The 19,005-nt window shown below is 46.0% G+C and overlaps 1 protein-coding gene across 2 annotated transcripts in view; it reads left to right on the forward strand.

The window, feature by feature from the left end:
- Positions 1-19,005, forward strand: part of LOC132588309 (ankyrin repeat and fibronectin type-III domain-containing protein 1-like) — a 491,222-nt gene that overhangs the window by 369,088 nt on the left and 103,129 nt on the right. Inside the window, exon 6 of one of the 2 annotated variants that reach the window (XM_060260671.1) lies at positions 2,008-2,136. The exons of the other annotated variant lie outside the window; for it this stretch is intronic. Coding sequence (XP_060116654.1) covers positions 2,008-2,136 — 129 coding nt within the window. The remainder of the gene's footprint in view (positions 1-2,007; positions 2,137-19,005) is intronic. 2 annotated transcript variants of the gene reach the window in all.

Genomic DNA, 19,005 nt, shown 5'->3' on the forward strand with positions numbered 1-19,005 from the left:
TAATTGGCTACACTCACTGGCTACATGTGACCTAATATGCCAAGGTGTGCCTGCTACAAAAAAAACAACAACCCTAGAAATGGCAGTAGCCAAACAGTGGGACAGTGGTTGCTCAGTCCTTTTATCCACAGTGCCTCAGGAGACCTCATGGGTGGATGGTTTTTGCTCCAGGGTGTATTGTACTAAAGCGTTCCCATAGTGGTTGTTAGAATAAGTAAAGATAAATGTGTGTGTATGTTGCGCATACACATACTGTGGTGGTGGAAGTGAATCTGTGTTCTGGTGAAATTTCACCCACCTGCGCGGTATGCAAAATGTCTCGCTTAAGAAGGACAGTCCTTCAATTAACCGTTTAATCTTTGCCCCTTGAACATGTTCCCATTTGCCTGCTCAGCCTCCAAACGCAGAAACTGGCTGAGATAGAAGAGCATGGTTTGACTGAGCCCCAGTTTAATGGAAATATGACTCATTCCCACCTGAGCTTTGCCATGGAATTGCAAGGGAGAAATGTAATGACAGAGAGCTCATTTGTGCAGTAGGTTCTATTTTATGGGCTTTAATGAGATGTGTAATTGTTCCTAATCGAATCTCTTCCCTGCCCCCCTCAGCGGTTTCTTTAGAGCCGAGTTTCAATTTTTCCCTTTCATGTTTTTCAAAGGCAAACACCCATTCCTTCCATGAAAGTACAAAAAAAATATATTATTTAAAAAAATGTAAAGAATGACCTTGAAATGCTGGAGCCCTCCTCTTCCCCATGGGTGATATTGAGGCAGGCAGCTTTACCCTCCAAAAAACTGGCTCTCTTCTGCCTTGAGCAGCAGCAAATTTATAAGCTGAAAAATAAATCAATAACCAGAGTTAATGAATTGAAGATGTCTGTGTTTGAAACGTATCTGAGAAATGACTGGCTGTTTGCGGTTTATTTCATTGTTGCAAAGAAAGAGAGACGGAAGGCTTACTTTTCTGAGAAACATTTCTGAGGTATTTTGTTTGGTTTCAGTGTTGAAACTTTGGTCTACATAACCCACATGAACCCACATAGCATTTGCTGGTTTTATGTGATTTTTTTCCCTTAGGTTTTCCTTTTTTCCTTTCACTTGCTAGGGTGGCTTGTCCTTTATTATTCTAGTTGCCTATCCAAGGTTATCGTACTCTTTTCCCAAGGAATTCAGTGTAGTATAGATGGTACATGAATTCGTTTCTCCACCATAATCAACTTGTTCATTTTATCTTCACAAAAGTTCTGGGGGATTGGCTCAACTGGAAGAATGAGTTTCATTGCTGAGGAGGGTCAGTCAAACCCTCTATCCAAGATTAAATGACTAACACCTTGTCCTCTGTAACTGTTAACTTTATGGTTGTCAGGGGTGGTATTCTAGCAGGAGCTCCTTTGCATATTAGGCCACACACTCCTGATGTAGCCAATCCTCCAAGAGCTTACAAAAAAAAGAGCCTTGAAAGCTCTTGGAGGATTGGCTACATCAGGGGTGTGTGGCCTAATATGCAAAGAAGCCCCTGCTAGAATACCACCCCTGGTGGTTGTCATCTGTGGTAGCTTTCACCATAATACCTTGAGTGGCACTTCTAGCCCCCAAGGGTATATGCCCCTAGTGGTTCTGGGAGGAAAAGCCACAAAGTCTGAAGCCCTTGTTAGAGTATTTAACTTGCTTCTTTTATAGGCGATGCACCCTGGCTAGCCTGATCTCATCTGATCTCAGAAGCTAAGCAGGGTTGACAGGGTATAAATCCAACCTCCTCGTCTTCCTCTTCCTCTTCTCTTTGCTATTTTTTGCATGGTCCTTCCTGCGAGTATGCAATATCTCCCTGTTACCCAATCAGTCTAAGTTTTGTTAGCTTGAGTTGACTAATAGGTGGGTGATCCTGTGAACACATGGCTTTGCTGAACTTCTGCCCATTTCAGCCAGCAACCTTCTCCCTGATGCTGTCCCCTCTGGTTACTTGGGTGCTGCAGTGAAGTTAACGCCTCTCCTTTCCCCCCTTCCCCAGGTCTGAGAGCAGCCTCTCTAAGTTCACATACCGGTTATCAGTTAAGCAGAAGCAGGAGAAGAGGAGGAAAGCTGAGTATGGCTCGGCTGAGCTGCCCGCCTACCGTCCCAGGTCTCTGAGCATTGAATGGTAAGAGAATGCAGGGCGGGCCCAAGAAAATGTCATCACACTTTACACCTTCTCAACCCTTGACACGTCCAGTCCTCCCATGGCCACAGAAACACTTTAGAAGGAGAGAAACTAGCACGGCAAATGTTGACTGGATTGGCACTAGCAGCGTGTGCCTTGCAAGCCTGCTATGGATGCTCAAATAAAACATGGAAGCTCAAATAAAAGGGATCCCCAATGCCTGTTACCCCCCCCCCTCTCCAAATAGAGGTAGAGGTAGTCCCCCATACAAGCACCAGTCATTTCTGACTCTAGGGTGACATCGCATCACAACGTTTTCACAGCAGACTTTTTACGGGGTGGTTTGCAATTTACGGGGTGGTTTGCCTTCCGCAGTCATCTACACTTTCCCCCCAGCAAGCTGGGAACTCATTTTACCGACCTCGGAAAGATAGAAGGCTGAGTCAAGCTGGCTACCTGAACCCAGCGTTGGCCGGGATCAAACTCAGGCCACAAGCAGAGTTTGGATTGCAATACTGCAGCTTACCACTCTGTGCCACGGGGCTAGTAACCCCCCATACAAGTTCACTATTGAGAATTGCCTCTAGTTTTGCTTGCAGGGCAGGGAGAGCTCATTGACTCGCACTGTGTGCACTGGCAGGATCCCAGCTAAGAACATGTCCCAGTGCCAGATACAAAAGAATTGGAATCTGCGGCTGGAGGGCAAGTTGCATTTTGCAGCAGGTGTGCGCGCCCTGTGTTTATACCAGTGATCACATAAAGTGTGAAAAGAGGGAGGTTCACATCTCCAAACTCACAGTGGATCCACACGAGGCAACCATCAGCTTGCAGTGTTCCGGAGTATATAGTAATACGTGCTGGCCCTTCACAGAGATCACTAGTGTAAATGCAGTAAAACTGCTGCTCTGGCCTTTTAGGGGGCTGCACAGCTTTTTAAAAAAAAAAACCCTTCACACAGTTGAAGTCCTGGGCAGAAGCAAATTAAATAATTATTGATTCACAGAACTTGCTCTATAGCTAAATTGTATTGTTCCCTGGCTTGAGTTACTACATGCACACAGTTTGTGGATCGTCCGAATCATTCACCACGAGCACAGACTGCAGTTTGGCAAACCTCTGCTCTGTCCACACTGAAAAGGTTCATGATGGCATGCCAAATTGCAATTTGCGCTTGTGATGAATTATTGAGACGACGCATTTGATTTTTTAAAAGGTTCTGTCCAGGGTGGAAAGTTAGAGCAGCTGGTCGTACTCAGAAAAACTTGTGCATACAGTCAAGATACAGTGATTATTCTCTTGTAGATACTGCTGTGATAGAACCCCATGTACACTAACAAAAGATTTCAGGTGACTTCAGCCACACCCACTTGCCAGCTTAGACTGCTCACGGGCTCTGTGTTTCTCCTGTGAAACTGCATGCTTCATCTGCCAGTTGTTACAGGCCTGCTGTTTTGGTTTTGTTTTCTCCAGATGTAGAAGAGTAACATCTTCGAATCTCAGATGGTTGACATTTACATTCACTTTAAGCTTGGATGTGTCCTTGGATGGGATGGATCAAAGGCAGAAATGAGTTCAGGCTTGAGTTTTCTTGGGAAAATTCTGAAAGGCCATGAATTCTCCCAAGGATTTTCTCATGATTTTTTTTTTTTTTTAAAAACCCAACTAATTCAGAGATTAACAGTGGTGTGCAGGTGGACTGTGCCCCATAGCCATGAAGACCTTCCCCAGTGTTTAGATATATTCAGGGCTTTTTTTTATGTAGCAGGAACTCCTTTGCATATTAGGCCATACCCCCCCGATGTAGCCAGTCCTCCTGCAGCTTACAGTAAGCCCTGTACTAAGAGCCCTGTAAGCTCTTGAAGGATTGGCTACATCAGGGTTATGTGGCCTAATATGCAAAGGAGTTCCTGATACAAAAAAAAGTCCTGGATGTATCCTTAGCTGAAATTCCCCCTTTGGGTTGGTGAGAAGAATTAACTAGTTTTAGGATAGCTAGGTGGGCAACCTTCTTGCGGGACATTCTCTAGGAGTTAAAAGAGGAGCAAGAAAACCCTGAGGACTTGCTGCAGTCAGTACAGCTATTCCTGTTTTCCCTGTTAGTCTGTGATTCCCCCCCCCCCCACCCTTGGCCTATGCACCAGGCATGCTCTCAGGCCACGTGGGAGGCAAGTGATGAGTGCTAACTATGTTGGATGGATACAGCACCAGCCAGAAGTTTTAATTAAGACACTTCTGACTTCTGTGGGAACAAGCCAAACTTTCCACAGCAGTACAAAAACAATGATAAGACCGGGGGGGGGGGGGGGGGGGGGGGTTTAGCAGGAACACAGTTCTGGCTGGCTTGGTGTAAGGAGGTGTGGCCTAAAATGCAAATGAGTTCCTACTGGGCTTTTCCTACAAAAAAGCCCTGTGCGGAACAATAGTGATGTCAGGGGGTGTGGCCTAATATACAAATGAGTTCTTGCTGGGCTTTTTCTACAAAAAAGCTCTGGATAAGACCATGCAATTTACAACAAACATACATATAGGCATATTATAATAAAGAACAGTAAGAAAATATTAGTGTAGTTACAGTCCATGAATGGTGAAAAACCTTTTCAGTCCAAATGTGGTGTTCTACAGATGTAGTCCCAGGACCATCCCAAGAATGAAATAGAGATTTATTTCCTCCTTCTTTCCACTAGCCAATGGGACTTCTCTAGAACAAGAGACAAGCTTCTGAATAGGAGAAAAGGATCCCTGAGCCCGACTTGCTATTTGAATATAAGCAGTTTTGTGTCTTCTTCAGGAGCTCCGTCCTTCCTCATTAGTGTCCCAAACAGATTTTCTTCTGATGGAACATTGTAGCCTCCAGCAATAACACAGAGCATGAGCTTCACCAGTTTCCTTGTCTGTTGTAAATTGCATGGCCTTATCATTGTTTTTGTTCTGCTTAGAGACCCTGGTGCCTTGTTTTTTGTTAAACTTTCCACAGCAGCATGTGACCTCAGCGCAAGGGGGTTTCAAACTCGGTGCATCACTTGGGCCCTCCTTGGAGGAGGTTCAGCGTCTCCTCGCAAAACTTTGCCTTCCTCACCTCCTCGAGGCAGAATAGGGAGTTGAAAGTACACCTGGCAGTTTATTGACAGTTCTTGCAACCTTACTTTGTATCATGCTCCTCCTGGCCTGCTTTCTCTCCCGCCCTCCCCCCCGTTGCCAGCCAGGGAAGTCATCCTTATAGCTGACACCTTGACAGAAGCATACAAACTTAATCTGTATAAAACAGAGTTGGCGGTCTTAGCCAGAAACAGTCATCCTTCTGGTGAGAGCTCTGAGATAAGGCGCAGCGGGGTGTCTGTGCTACAGGTTAAGATGCTTATCCACCTGGTTTAGCAAAGTGTGTCCTGTTGACTGTGCTTCAGCAACAAGTGTGTTGTTATGGGTGTTGCTTCAGCAACAAATGTGTGGCAAATGGTCCAAAACTGTGCATTTATGAATAGTGACAGTGGTTTAAGAAGTTCCTTCTTGGGGGTGCACGTGGATTTGAATGTGTCCTGCCAGAGTATTATGGGTGAGCAGACCTCATGCTTCAAGGGTGGGCAACAGTAACAGTTCTTGTGAACCCTCTCTGATTTCCATCCTGCTGGATTAATCAATACCTTTAATGGATACCTTGCAGTCAACATGGAACCTGCATGTTAGTTGCAGGACCCCCCCCCCCCACTTCCTGCACATTTAGCACCTTAGATGGCATCTGTGTGCTTTCCTTAACAAATGATTTTGCACTAAATCAGTTGTGCAGAGAAATCTCACGAATTTGGATCTGCCTGTGTCATCCCAGCATTACAGTTTTTACTCTCTAACTTTTGTTATACCAAAATGATTGCCTGATGATTATGGCAGGCAATTTTGTTCAACCAAAGTCTACTTTGCCCTTGGACTGTTCCATTGCAGTTCTCCGAATGCTGATGAAGTGTTTGGAGTCTTACTTAAATTTACAAAAAGTGATAAAATTCTTGTGGCGGCAGACTTCTTTTTTCACCCAAATTAATCTGAAGGCAGCTAAATTATAGGTGAATTCATGAAAAACAAAACACTAAGCAGGAAGGTCATGTGGGACTTGTTAGCATACTTGGAGGGCTAACATTGTGGACATTTCAAGTTTCATCCTTAGCTTTGTTTTCGAATGAGCCTCTGGTTCTTGTGGCTTTGCATTCTATAGTCTTCCAAGAGAAATGATAACAATTTAAAGGTTTTCTGGCATCCATGCTACGCAGAACAAAAAAGCCCTTCCTACATACAACCAGACTCTTTTCACATGAACGAGAAAAAGTAGTAGCTCACTTAGCATTGGGGTGGAGGGATCTGATAAGAAGAAGGAATGGAGATGGTGTCACCCTTCAAAACAATGCTGTCTCTCAGTGCTTCAAAGACTGGTGTTTGTGTCATTTCAAGATCTCTTCCTTGAGTCTACCTGTTGGCCAGCTTGGGGGAGTGTTTAAGAAATTTAATGCAGAAATGCTGAGGGTTGCATTTTCTCTCACTCTTACTCTCAGGGCTTTGTTTGTAGAAAAAGCCCAGCAGGAACTCGTTTGCCTATTAGACCACACCCTCTGACACCAAGCCAGCCGGAACTGCATTCCTGCATATCCCTGCTCAAAAAAAAAAAAGTCCTGCTTACTCACACACACAGTGCGATTTTAGTAGCTACAAGATTGACTTTGATTGTGCACCACGGCCTGCCACTCACTGCATTGTCTTCTGTGTCCTGTGGCAGTTTTCAGCCTAGCAGTTGCAGAAGGTGACGAATCGTTGGAAAATGAGCTTTTAGGTGTGCGGTTAGCAGCTGGCTATACAAACAATATTTTGCACCTTATGCAAACCACTCTGAACTCTTTGGAGGAATGAGTGGTGTTGGTGTCATTAATAAATTAATAAACTAGTGGTTAGTTTGACTCCTTAAGAAAAAAAAAAGCCTTGATGCTTTGCAGGGGGAATATTGAAATAGCATGATTCTCTCCTCTTCTCCCCCCCCCCCCACCTCTGTCTCTCTAGGAAAAGTGGGAAGCCTATAAAGGGACTATTCACTCACCACTTCTATTAGTATAGTCCCCACTGGAGTCAAAGGGACTATACCAGTATAAGTGGTTTGTGACTCACCTCCTTGGCCATCCGCGCCGCTGTGGAAAACGTTGCCTTCAGTGACTTTCTTCTATAGAGCCCTTCACAGAAACAATTCATGCATTAAACGTTGCTCTGCTCTCTTAGGTGGATTAAGTGTGTCTCTGCTTATTTCCCATGTGGGAGAAACGGAGACGCGCAGAGCTTGAAGGCTGTTAATTTTGCGGTGCCAAAACCGAAACACCCAGAGCCCAGTCTGCAAAGGCATCAGGACATTTGCTTGCAACCCCTGAAGTCAGAGGAAGCCGAGGATTTCAGCAAGTCTGAGGTCCCAAATAAAGATCATGTTTTTTCCAGAGGCAGGGGAACTTCCAGCACATTTAGTTGGGTCTCCTCCGTCTGGATGGAATTTCAGGGCTGCTCCTCAGAGCCTGGCATTAATGCCTCTTTTGAGCATGGGACTTTCGTGTGGCTTACATTTTTTTTTCCATTTATTATCCCTCAAATTGTGGGTACATTGTCCTGAGTACATTTACAGTGCAGCAGTTACAAACACTTCATAAACAAAATCTGTCCATCTGCACTGAGGTTTTCTCCTCCCCACCCCTCTGCCGGTTGCCTATAATGTTCAGAATTAGGGATGGCACAAACCAGGGGAAATGTATTTGGAACATCCGAGTTATTGCCCTCCAAAGCAGGTGCCCTCAGCAAAGCTCAGCTTCAGCTTTCATGGACAGCTCTTCATGCTGCAGAATGGGATCTCCATGTTTGACTCCTGGAGCTGCCAATCACACTATGGACACCCAGAAGTCCACCCCCAGCATTGCCTAGCAGTTGATTGAATCAGCGCCCAGCTGTCTGGGAAAATGAACTGCAAAGATTAAACAAACCAAGCACCATGGTCAAACGTGGTTTTAAAACGATCCATGAATCGCGATTCGTGGTTGGGTTTGTGCCCAGGCCTCATTCAGATCCTGAGTAAACAATCATCAGTCCTGTAAAAGCCCTGGATCAGATGAAAATGGAGAATTACATGAGAGAGTCATCAGCATACTACTGAAACCCAGTTTCCGGACCCGTGTAACCAATCACAGAGACAGAGGGGATTTAAAGGCCGTCTAGTCTGTCCCTGCGTCATGGGGTGGGATCATCTGTCTCCACCTGTCAGTCCCAGATCAATCTGTCCACTTCTGACTGCAACAAACTATAAGCAGAGAACTTCTGTCCTTCAGAGCAATAGTCTGGGGCTGTGTGAAAGAGTCAAGTTGCTTGCTTCGAGGGAAGGCCCTGAGTTCCTACTGCACTGAGCTCAGACCAAGAGCCTTCCTTGTAGAATACCCAACAAAAGCAGTCTCTCTGCTCCTGGTCTGCACATGTTACATTTTCCCAGGATCCCTGCAATCAAATGTGCATTACATGTTCCATACTTGGGAGAATTAGCTCAGGCATGCAGAAGTCTGATTTGGATCAGGACCACAACACAGAAGGGGGGAGGAAAGGAAGCCTGCCCTCCTGGTCCTCTTTTCCTGACCTTCCCTGCTGAAGAAAGTTGGGCATAGCCCCATCCAGGGATGGAATTCTAGCAGGAGCTCCTTTGCATATTAGGCCACAGGCCACAATGTAGCCAACCCTCAAGAGCTTACAAAAAAGAGCCCATCAGTAGTCGTGAAACTCCCTCGGACCATTTCCATCTGAGGAAACAGCACAGGGGTGGAGGCTGGAGCCCCTGTTGCACCAGGGCCACGCATGCCTGGGATTAATTTCCCAGTCCAGATGTCTCAATTCACTATGGTTGCCAGCTCTGGGTTGGGGAATACCTTGTGTGTCACCATTCTGATCCAAATCAGACTTCTGCACACCTGAAATTATGTTCTCAAGTATGGAACACATAATGCACATTTGATCGCAGGGATTTTGATTGCATGGACCCAGGAGAAATGTAACGTGCTCTGAGAGCCCTCATGCCAGAAGCAGACAGGAGATTTTGGAGGTGGAGCCTGAGGACAGCGGGGCATGGGGGGGAGGGACTTAAATGGGGTATAATGCCATAGAGATCACTTTCTGAAGTGACCATTTTCTCCAGGGGAACTGATCTTGGTCACCTGGAGAGCAGTTGTCATCCCAGGAGATCTTCAGCAACCACCTGGAGGTTGGAATCCCTACAATGCACATGTGGTTGCATGGACCTAGGAAGAACTCGGGCAGAGCGGAAGACATAGTTAAAGTCTTCCGGCTGGGACTACCATTAACCTTTCCATAAAGATCCCTTTCCCTGCTACCGCTCCACTTGTTTAGGGACTGTGGTAGAGAGCCAGTTTGGTGCAGTGGTTAAGTGTGCGAACTCTTATCTGGCATAACCGGGTTTGATTCCCCCACTCCTCCACTTGCAGCTGCTGGAATGGCCTTGGGTCAGTCATAGCTCTCACAAGAGTCTTCTTACATGTTACTTTTTCCCAGGATCCCTGCAATCAAATGTGCATTACATGTTCCATACTTGGGAGAATTATCTCAGATCTCACAACAGAGTCTCACAATATATATATTGGCCACTGTGTGATACAGAGTGTTGGATTGGATGGGCCATTGGCCTGATCCAGCATGGATTCTCTTATGTTCTTATGAATAGTCTTTGAAAGGGCAGCTTCTGGGAGAGCACTCTCAGGCCTGCCCACCTCACAGGGTGTGTCTGTTGTGGGGGAAGAAGATAAAGGAGATTGTAAACCACTCTGAGACTCTGATTGAGAGAGAAGGGTGGGGTATAAATCTACAGTCTTCTTCTTCTTCGTGCCACTGCATGAATTGGCAGTGAAATAGTGGAATACCAGGGTGGTAGGATGGACTGAACTATTACCACATGCAAGTGAAAGAGCTCCATTTTCTCAAACTTCCCTGCTTTAATAGTTCCCACAGTCTGAAGTGAAGTCTGTTCCGTGTGTATGTATAAAGTACCATCAAGTCTCAGTTGACTTATGGCGACCCCATCAGGTTTTCAAGGCAAGAGACTAAGAGAGATGGTTTGCCATTGCCTATCTCTGTGTAGTGACACTGGACTTCCATGGTGTCTCCCATACAAAGATGAACCAGGGCTGACCAGGGCTTTTTTTGGTAGAAAAAAGCCCAGCAGGAACTCATTTGCATATTAGGCCACACCCCTGACATCACCATAGTTTCACACAGGGCTTGTTTGTAGGAAAAAACTCAACAGGAACTACTTTGCATGTTAGGCCGCACCCCCCTGACACCAAGCCAGCCAGAACTATGTTCCTATGCATTCCTGCTAAAAAAAAGCCCTGGGGTTGGCCATTCTTAGGTTCTGAGATTTGATGAGATGGGGCTAGCCAGGTCAGGGTGAACGCCATTCTACTGTCTCAGAATTATAACATCCCATTCTGCTGTGTATGTTTAGTCAGGGCCTTCAGCCTTACAAATCCTCACCTGAATCTGTCAGGTGTTTGAGCGCTCTTAAAATTTTCAGGCTAAGGCAACCGTACCTTCCTCGAGAAATGCACTGCCAAACAAACACTAGCGCTCAGTTTTGATGTCCCCATGAGCCAGTGCTGCCCTCATCCAGGCCATGAGAGGCTCCTGACTCTTTTCTTCTCTACCTGTGCAAAATGGAGGTAGCAAGAAGGGTGGCCATGTGATCTAGGTCTCTGTGCTAGCCCTTGCGCATGTTGTAGTGGCTGTTACCTCAAGGGCTATTGTAGAAATCTGCTCCATCCCACTCCCTATTGTGAAATGTACTGCACAGTGTATGTTTATGGGACCATTCTTTATTTCTGTTTGACTACTTTTTATGATACTGTGTTTAACCTTGTATTGTGATAGCCAATGGCCACATACAATAAATCTACTTCATTCATTAAGAACATAAGAGAAGTCATGTTGGATCAGGCCAATGGCCCATCCAGTCCAACACTCTGTGTCACACAGTGGCCAAAAAACCCCCAGGTGCCATCAGAAGGTTCACCAGTGGGGCTAGGACACTAGGAGCCCTCCCACTGTGCCCCTCACAGCACCAAGAATATGAAGCATCACTGCCTCAGACAGAGAGTTCCAACAATACGCTGTGGCTAATAGCCACTGATGGACCTCTGTTCATAGGGCCCAATGTACACCTAGCAGAACCAGTTTCAAATCCAGGCACAACCCAACCAACTCCTCCACAACCCAACCAACTCTTTCAATTGTGCTGACATGGTACAGCCCCCCTGAAAACTCCGTTTTTATGTCTTTGCTTAAAATGTTGCCTTCCCTCCCCCTTTTTTTAAAAAAAGGAGAATCGCAAAAACAGTGCCCCAAAGGAGCAGGCACTCCCAAACCTACCAGTTCTTAGAGCTGGCCAGGATCTAAGGATCAAGCCAGCACATTTTTCAGCCAGTGCCCAAAGAGGAGCATTCCTCCTGGGGTACAGTGACTGTTTTATTTAGCCAGTGCACATTTATGTACTCTGAAAAATGAGGGAAACAACTTTTTTTTTTGCTCCAGAGCTTAGCACTAACTATACACTAAGTCTGCTGAATTCCACTTGTAAAAAAAATAAAATAAAATAAAATTGGGGAAAGTGGTGAGGAAAGCCGGTGAAGTATTGAGAAAACACTTATTTCATTCATATGATATTTACTAAAATAAGTACTTCATTATTAGACTTTTCTTGGGTGTGTGTTTTTCCCCCTCAAAGCTGGTGCCACAAAGTCCCTACTGTTAGGGACCTATGAATGTGCTGTACCATCTCAGACCGTTGGGCCTTCCAGTGTTCTTGGATCTTGCCTCTGGCAAATGTGAATACTTAAAAAATGTTCAGGAGCCAGGTATTCAAGCTGGTTGCTGAACAGACATGTGGGGGAGACAGGGAGGAGGTGTCTGTTTTGGTTGCTGTTCTACAAATGTTGTGAACCACACTGAGTTTTGGTCCCCCCCCCCTTTCTTTTCTCCCCCCCCCCACTCCTCCTCCACACACCCTCCTCTCTTCTTGCCAAATTTGGGGTTTGCTGTATCTCTATATCTGCAGGAATTCTCTAGAGAAAACTTGCACGCTTTTTGGAGTAATGTGATAGCAACTAAACAATAGGAAAACAGAAGCTGGAAATTCTGCAGAAAAAAGGAAAGGTCCCCTGTGCAAGCACCAGTTATTTCCAACTCTGGAGTGACGTTGCTCTCACAACGTTTTCATGGCAGACTTTTTACAGGGTGGTTTGCCAGTGCCTTCCCCAGTCATCTACACTTTCCCCCCCAGCAAGCTGGGGACTCATTTTACCGACGTCGGAAGGATGGAAGTCTGAGTCAACCTTGAGCTGGCTACCTAAAAACCCAGCTTCTGCTGGGGATCGAACTCAGATTGTGAGCAGAGCTTAGGACTTCAGTACTGCAGCTTTAACACTCTGCACCATGGGCCTCAGGAAATTCTGTGAGGGATGTATAAACTTCACCAAACTTTGGATTATCTCAGAAATATCTAATCAGATCACTGGAGAGGAGGAGGAGGAAAACCTGTACTGACTTTTTCCAGAATGGAGAAGGGAACTGTGTCCCAGGTGCCATTCAAATCTTTAACCTAAAGTCATTCCTGTTATCCTTTACAGAGTAGCTGTAAGGATTGTTTCGATAAATGAAAGCATTGACCATCTTCTAAACATCCCTCGCTTTGTGGCCAGTGTGGCTGTCCGTTTAGAACTCAGCCAGCCTTCCCTTGAGGCAAGGGCTTGGTTACAAGCATTTAGACTGTTCATCAAGTCATCCTTGAGCAGCAGGGGCTACTTGGCACTCCTGAAAGAAGACTCTCATAGGATCTGGATACTGGTCCAGCTTACTTATGGAACATTTCTGGGGTCTTCAGCTTCCTCCCTGTCCCTACTAGAGAGAGCCCAATCCAAATTTCTCAGAACATTAATCCAAGTACCCAGGTGCGTATCAAACTCCTGGGTTCGCTTGGAAACAGGAATGACTCGAGTAGAGGCCAGAATTTGATTTCTTTCTTTATATAAATGGGTCACTGGTAACATGAATCCTAAGGGGCTGTTCCCTCTAATCTTACATGACCAATTTCAATGCAATTGGCTCCAAGCAGTCCATACAGCCATCAGGAAGTTGGGGCTTCCCCCCGCCACCCCAAGCCCTACTAAACCTTGGCATTGACCAGGCAAAATCACTCATTGAGCAGAGAGTGCTAGATATAGAAAGACAAACAGATCTTCACAGTTCCCCAGACTATTTCTCTTCAGCAAACAGTCTCACAACATGAGAAGAGCCTTTACCTTAGGTAGGAGTATGTCCCTGTCATCAGCAGTTGTAGAGGGGAGATATCAAGGGACTCCTTATGCACTTAGGCTCTGTTCCTGTTCCCAATCTGAAATAGATTCTCTGGAGCATATATTTTTAATTGTTCTTATCATACAGTGAGTCGAAGGGAAATTATTAGCCCGCTGTTGGAAAGGTTCCCTGGCAGATCAAATAAACTCAAATTAGATTACCTTCTGTCAGATTGGAACCAACAGACAAGAAGACAGGTGGCTAGGTTCTGTTCCCAGGTTTATAAAGAATGCAAAAAGCAAGGCAGATAGGCCAAACTGTAAATCTTTTAACAAATTTTAAAGTGATTTTTAAAAGGTTTAAAGGGTTAATAATAATCTGTTATATTCTTTTCTTTTCACTGTTATAATCCTCAAGTCTTCAAATCTTAATCTGTAGATTCTTTGTGGGACTTTTTGTAAGGTACTTTTAAGGCTGTTCTAAATGACTTACATGTTCTGGTCTATGACTGTATAAATAAACTGACTGACTGACTCTCATAGGTCAACATGGTTTAAGGCTTTCTTTGACAGGGGTGGCCAAAATTGCTTAACATAAGAGCCACATAAAATAAACGTCAGATGTTTGAGAGCTGTCAGACATGAATATCGAAGGAAGGAAGATGGATAGGGGAGGGAGAGGTGGCAAGAAAGCAAGTTTAAATGCATTCTCCAAGCCACTGGCTGGCTTGGCTTGGAGAATGTATTTAAGGAGACAAATGCCTTCTCTGAGCTGGTTGATGGGATGGTGAGGGCTTCAAGAGCCACACAATATGTGCAAAAGAGCCACATGTGGCTCCCAAGCCACAGTTTGGCCACCCCTGGTCTTTGAGAAACCATTGGCTCTTAATGTTAACCTGTACACTATCCAGGCTCTGGGTTTTCATGCAGCATTTGCTTTGGTGAGAAACTGTTTAAAATCAATCATTCCATCACCAAAGCCTTTAGAGCACACCACAACTGCTCATCCCAGTTTGATATTCCATCTCCAACGTTTCTTCCCTCCTGTTGTTGTCTTCTCAAAGCCTGTTAAGGGCATTCATGCCGGCCAGACTAAATGCTTACTCTTCAACAATTAGGAGAAGTAGGTTCATGCTTTTACCTTATTCAGCCCATATCTGCCCTTGTCCCTAGGTAAGATAGACACAAGCGCATATCCTTCTGGAACGCCTTTTGTACACTAATCTCAGGAGGCGTTATATTTTACCATGTTTGCAAGTTCATTCGGACATATATTCCTATGACTTAAAAGGTAAAGGTGCAAGCACCAGTGGTTTCCAACCCATGGGGTGACATCACATCACAGCGTTTTCACTGCAGACTTTTTATGGGGTTGTTTGCCATTGCCTGCCCCAGTCATCTACACTTTCCCCCCAGCAAGCTGGGTACTCATTTGACCAACCTCAAAAGGATGGAAGGCTGAGTCAACCTTGAGCTGGCTACCTGAACCCAACTTCTGCCAGGATTGAACTCAGGTCGTGAGCAGAGCTTGGACTGTAGTACTGCAGCTTACAACTCTGCACCACGGGCTCCTTCCTATGACTTAGTCACTTTTTTATTTTCTGACAGTGATTAAAAAAGAACTCTAGGAGTTGCATTTCCCCCCCTTTTTGTCTGTTTGGTGATAAATAGACTAACACCAACTCTCCACTGCTCAAGACTAATGTATCATAGAGCTTTTGTTGGATAAAAGAAAAAGGAAAGATCACTGGGGGGAAAGGAGAAGGAGGGAGCGTAAAAGCCTAAGAATCCCCCAGGCTTATCCACACAGCAACAAACACTGGTGTGAATCATGCCACAGATTAGGAATTGTGGTAGTGTAAACCTTGGCTATAGCTGTAAATTAATGTGCACATCAAACCCAAGGCCATGGATCTGCCACTTTCGATTTCTGTAGCAAATCCCCCAGGTAGTATATTGATGTTTTCTTGTCTGAGCATTCACAGTTTCAGAATTGTTGTCTCATGCATCTGTCTTGATATTTTTTTTTCTTTGCTTGCTAACATTCGCATTTGTGTCTGTGTGTTTGTGAGTGAGTGAGAGAGAGAGAGAGAGAGACACCTGCCACCAAGGGGGTCCAACAAAGTACACTTCAACACATGAGCAGTTTTCTTGTTGGAAAAAAAAAGATCCTAATTTTTCTGTATAAGAGCCAAAGATTAAATCTTGGTTCATATCTGGAGCCAAAAGTAGGCCATTTTTGTCTGGTAGGAAGAAGAGAGAAGAAGAGATTGGCTTTATACCCCAACCTTTACTTGGCATCTCAGAGCAGTTTACAATCTCCTTTCCCTTCCCCTCCCTACTGCGAGGTGAGGCGGGTGGAACTGAGAGAGCTCTAACGGAGACTGCTCTTGAGAGGAACAGCTATGCAAGAACTTGTGACTGACTCTGGGTCACACAGGTACATGTGTGTGGAGAAATGGGGAATCAAACCTGGTTCTCCCAGATTAGATTCTGTGTTCCTAACACAGTACACCAAACCGGAAGAAAACCAGATATGGTTTCTTGGCCCCCAGGCTCTTAACTTTTCTGATTGTGAGTGGAGGAAGTGATGGAATGAGACAAATTTTTTCTTTACCTCTGTTTCCTTTTAAACGGCGACAGGTTGCCGCTGCTCAGGAAAGGGAGGTTTTGTCTTACCCTTCTTGTAGCAAGGTTAGTTGGAGGAGAATGGATGTAGTGTGGCTCAGAGGCAACCATAGAACGCTTGCACTTGTGTGACTGATATGTTTGTTTGTTTGTTTGTTTATTTATTTATTTTATGATTTATATCCCGCCCTTCCCAGCAAGTGGCTCAGGGCGGCTTCTTGGTGTCTCGGTGTTCTCGGTGTCTTACATATGTTCTCGGTGTCTTACATCTTTGTAAGGACACCAGGAGAGGCACGTGGCCAGGTTGCCTGCTGTGGGTGCAGCCTCGGTAATGAAATCCACCTGTACCAATATATATCATTTGTCAGTGCTGTTCATCTCCATTATACCTCTCACATCCTTGTACCTGCCAACACAAAAAGGAAAGCACCGACTAGGCCTGTGGAACAAATTCATCTTTCTCTGCTATTAAGGAGCCAACAAACAAAGCATAATCCTCCACTGAATCTACAAAGTCAAGAACATTTGTCATCGTTGATATATGTCTGATATAAGGCACAATCTGGTTGGGTGGCCTTTCCCCCCCTCTGTCTTTACAATCCTCCCTCTGCAAGGAAAATATTCTTTTCTGCAGAACCAGTTTACACGTCTTGCTGCGATTCCTAGCTCTGATGGGATTCCTAGCTCTGATTCCTGAGCTCTGGAGCCCTTGCCAGGAACGAGCGTATGGCGTAATGAAATGTTATTTTTTTTTAATGTTATCACCATCAGTTTGCACACTTTTGTAGAGTTCCATAAACAAAAAGACAGGTCTTTATCTTCACAGAGATTACAATCTGCATTGCAAAACTTTTGTGTGGGGGTGGGGGTTGAATATGCTGAGACGAAGAGGAGGGAGACAAGGCCAGTGAAAGATGAATGCAAGGTATTGTTGCTAACCATAACTCAGCTCCCCCTACTGATTGCTGCTCAAAGTAGTTTAATGTAGTTTTAACGTATTTTTTGTGTAATGTTCTTAATGTTTTATTGTACCCGGTATGAATGGGTCTTACATTTATTGCTGTTACCCGCCTTGAGGTGCCAAGATAGAGGCAAACATAAAAATATTTTACAAAAAGCTGTGCTATGGAGAATGCAGTTGCCCAGAGTTCAAAGGTTTCTGTTGAGCAACGCCTTTGACATCCTCATGATCGGGGTGGAATTCTAGCAGAAGCTCCTTTGCATATTAGGCCACACACCCCTGATGTAGCCAGTCCTCCAAGAGCTTACAAAAAAGAGCCTTGCAAGCTCTTGGAGGATTGGCTAAATCAGGGGGTGTGGCCTAATATGCAAAGGAGCTCCTGCTAGAATTCTACCCCTTTTCATGATGCAGCCCCCGCTTCCATCCCAGATGATGGTTGAAAGGCCCATGACTCAGCAACATTGTCCGAGCTAAGTGGGTCTGGGCCTGTGTAATGTACTGAGTGACGAGACGTGTTGAAGGCAACATACTTTATTGGCGAGTACATCACAAGAGGAAAAACGCGGGCCGGGCCCCGGTTATATACATACCCCGGAACGACCCTCCGTCTGGCCAGGTCCAATTCCCGCCACATATCTTGATCGGCGGGGCGTATTAGCGAGCTACATACGGGGACCAGTGGGCTTCCACTGGTCGCCTCTGTAGCGTTCGTTGTGTTGTAACATCAAGACTAAAATGCAAGACATAACACTCCTCCTGCCCCTAGTTCAGGACACAAAGTCTTTCAAGTAGGCTGGCGCCCTGCGTTCCCTGGTCGACCTCCTCGGGGTTATTTGGGGAGTTGGAGCAGCCGCCGTTGCTGGCTCCTCGTTTTGGGGTGATGCTGGAAGAGCACTGTCCGCCACTTGCTGTTCTTCCGGAATCCCCTCTCTGAGGGGGGGTCGCTTCCACCGCTGTGGTGCTCTTCCGCCCGTATAGTCGGTGCGGCTGGCATGGGCTGGGTAGCTTCCAGGGGTGTTGCTGTCAGTTCTCCCCCGCTCCCCCCTTCCCCGATTGCTGTCGGTTCCTGTGGCAGAGTGCGGTGGCGCAGCTGGTCGATATGCCTCCTTAGGATCTGGCCCCCCTCTGACGAGACCTCGTTGGAGCGGGACCCGGTCACCCTCAGCAACCGGGCAGCTAACCATTCCGGGCTGCTTGCAAAGTTCTTAGCATACACCGGATCCCCTGGAAAGAACCCCCTAGCGGCTTCCCTAGTTTTGGGGGAACTGCGGAGGTCCGTGGCCCGGTCAGGATGCAACCTGTCTAGCCTCGTGATCAACTTCCTCCCCATCAGTAACTCGGCAGGGCTTAACCCGGTGATGGGGTTGTGGGTGATTCTGTTATCAAATAGGAAGGCTGCCACGTGGTGGTCCCAATCTCCCTGTACAATGTGCCCTAGGGCCTCTAGTGGTGCAGACCATGCACTCTGCTTGGCCGTTGGTGGCCAGATGGAAGGGGGTGGATCGAATGTGCTGTATGAGGTATCTATTCAAGAACTCCCAGAATTCCCGGGAGGTGAAAGTGGTCCCATTGTCCATGACGGTATCGGGAATCCCATGCATGCAAAAGACCCTACGCAAGGCTCTGACCACCGCCACAATGGAGGTTGAAGCTACGGGAATAACTTCCAACCACTTGGTATATGCATTTACAAGAATAAAGAATATTTGGCCCTGGTATGGCCTCGCAAAGTCTAGGTGTAACCGGGACCACGGCCTCCTATTGGACTCCCAGCGGTGGACAGGGGCACTGGGCGGATCAGGCCGGGACTCTTGGCAGGGTTGGCACCTTCGAACCCACCCTTCAATCTCTTCGTCCGTTCCCGGCCACCATACATAGCTACATGCCAGGGCCTTCATCCGCACTATTCCTGGATGTGTTTCGTGTAGGGCT

Source organism: Heteronotia binoei, chromosome 20 (assembly GCF_032191835.1).
Source record: "Heteronotia binoei isolate CCM8104 ecotype False Entrance Well chromosome 20, APGP_CSIRO_Hbin_v1, whole genome shotgun sequence".
Taxonomy (NCBI): domain Eukaryota; kingdom Metazoa; phylum Chordata; class Lepidosauria; order Squamata; family Gekkonidae; genus Heteronotia; species Heteronotia binoei.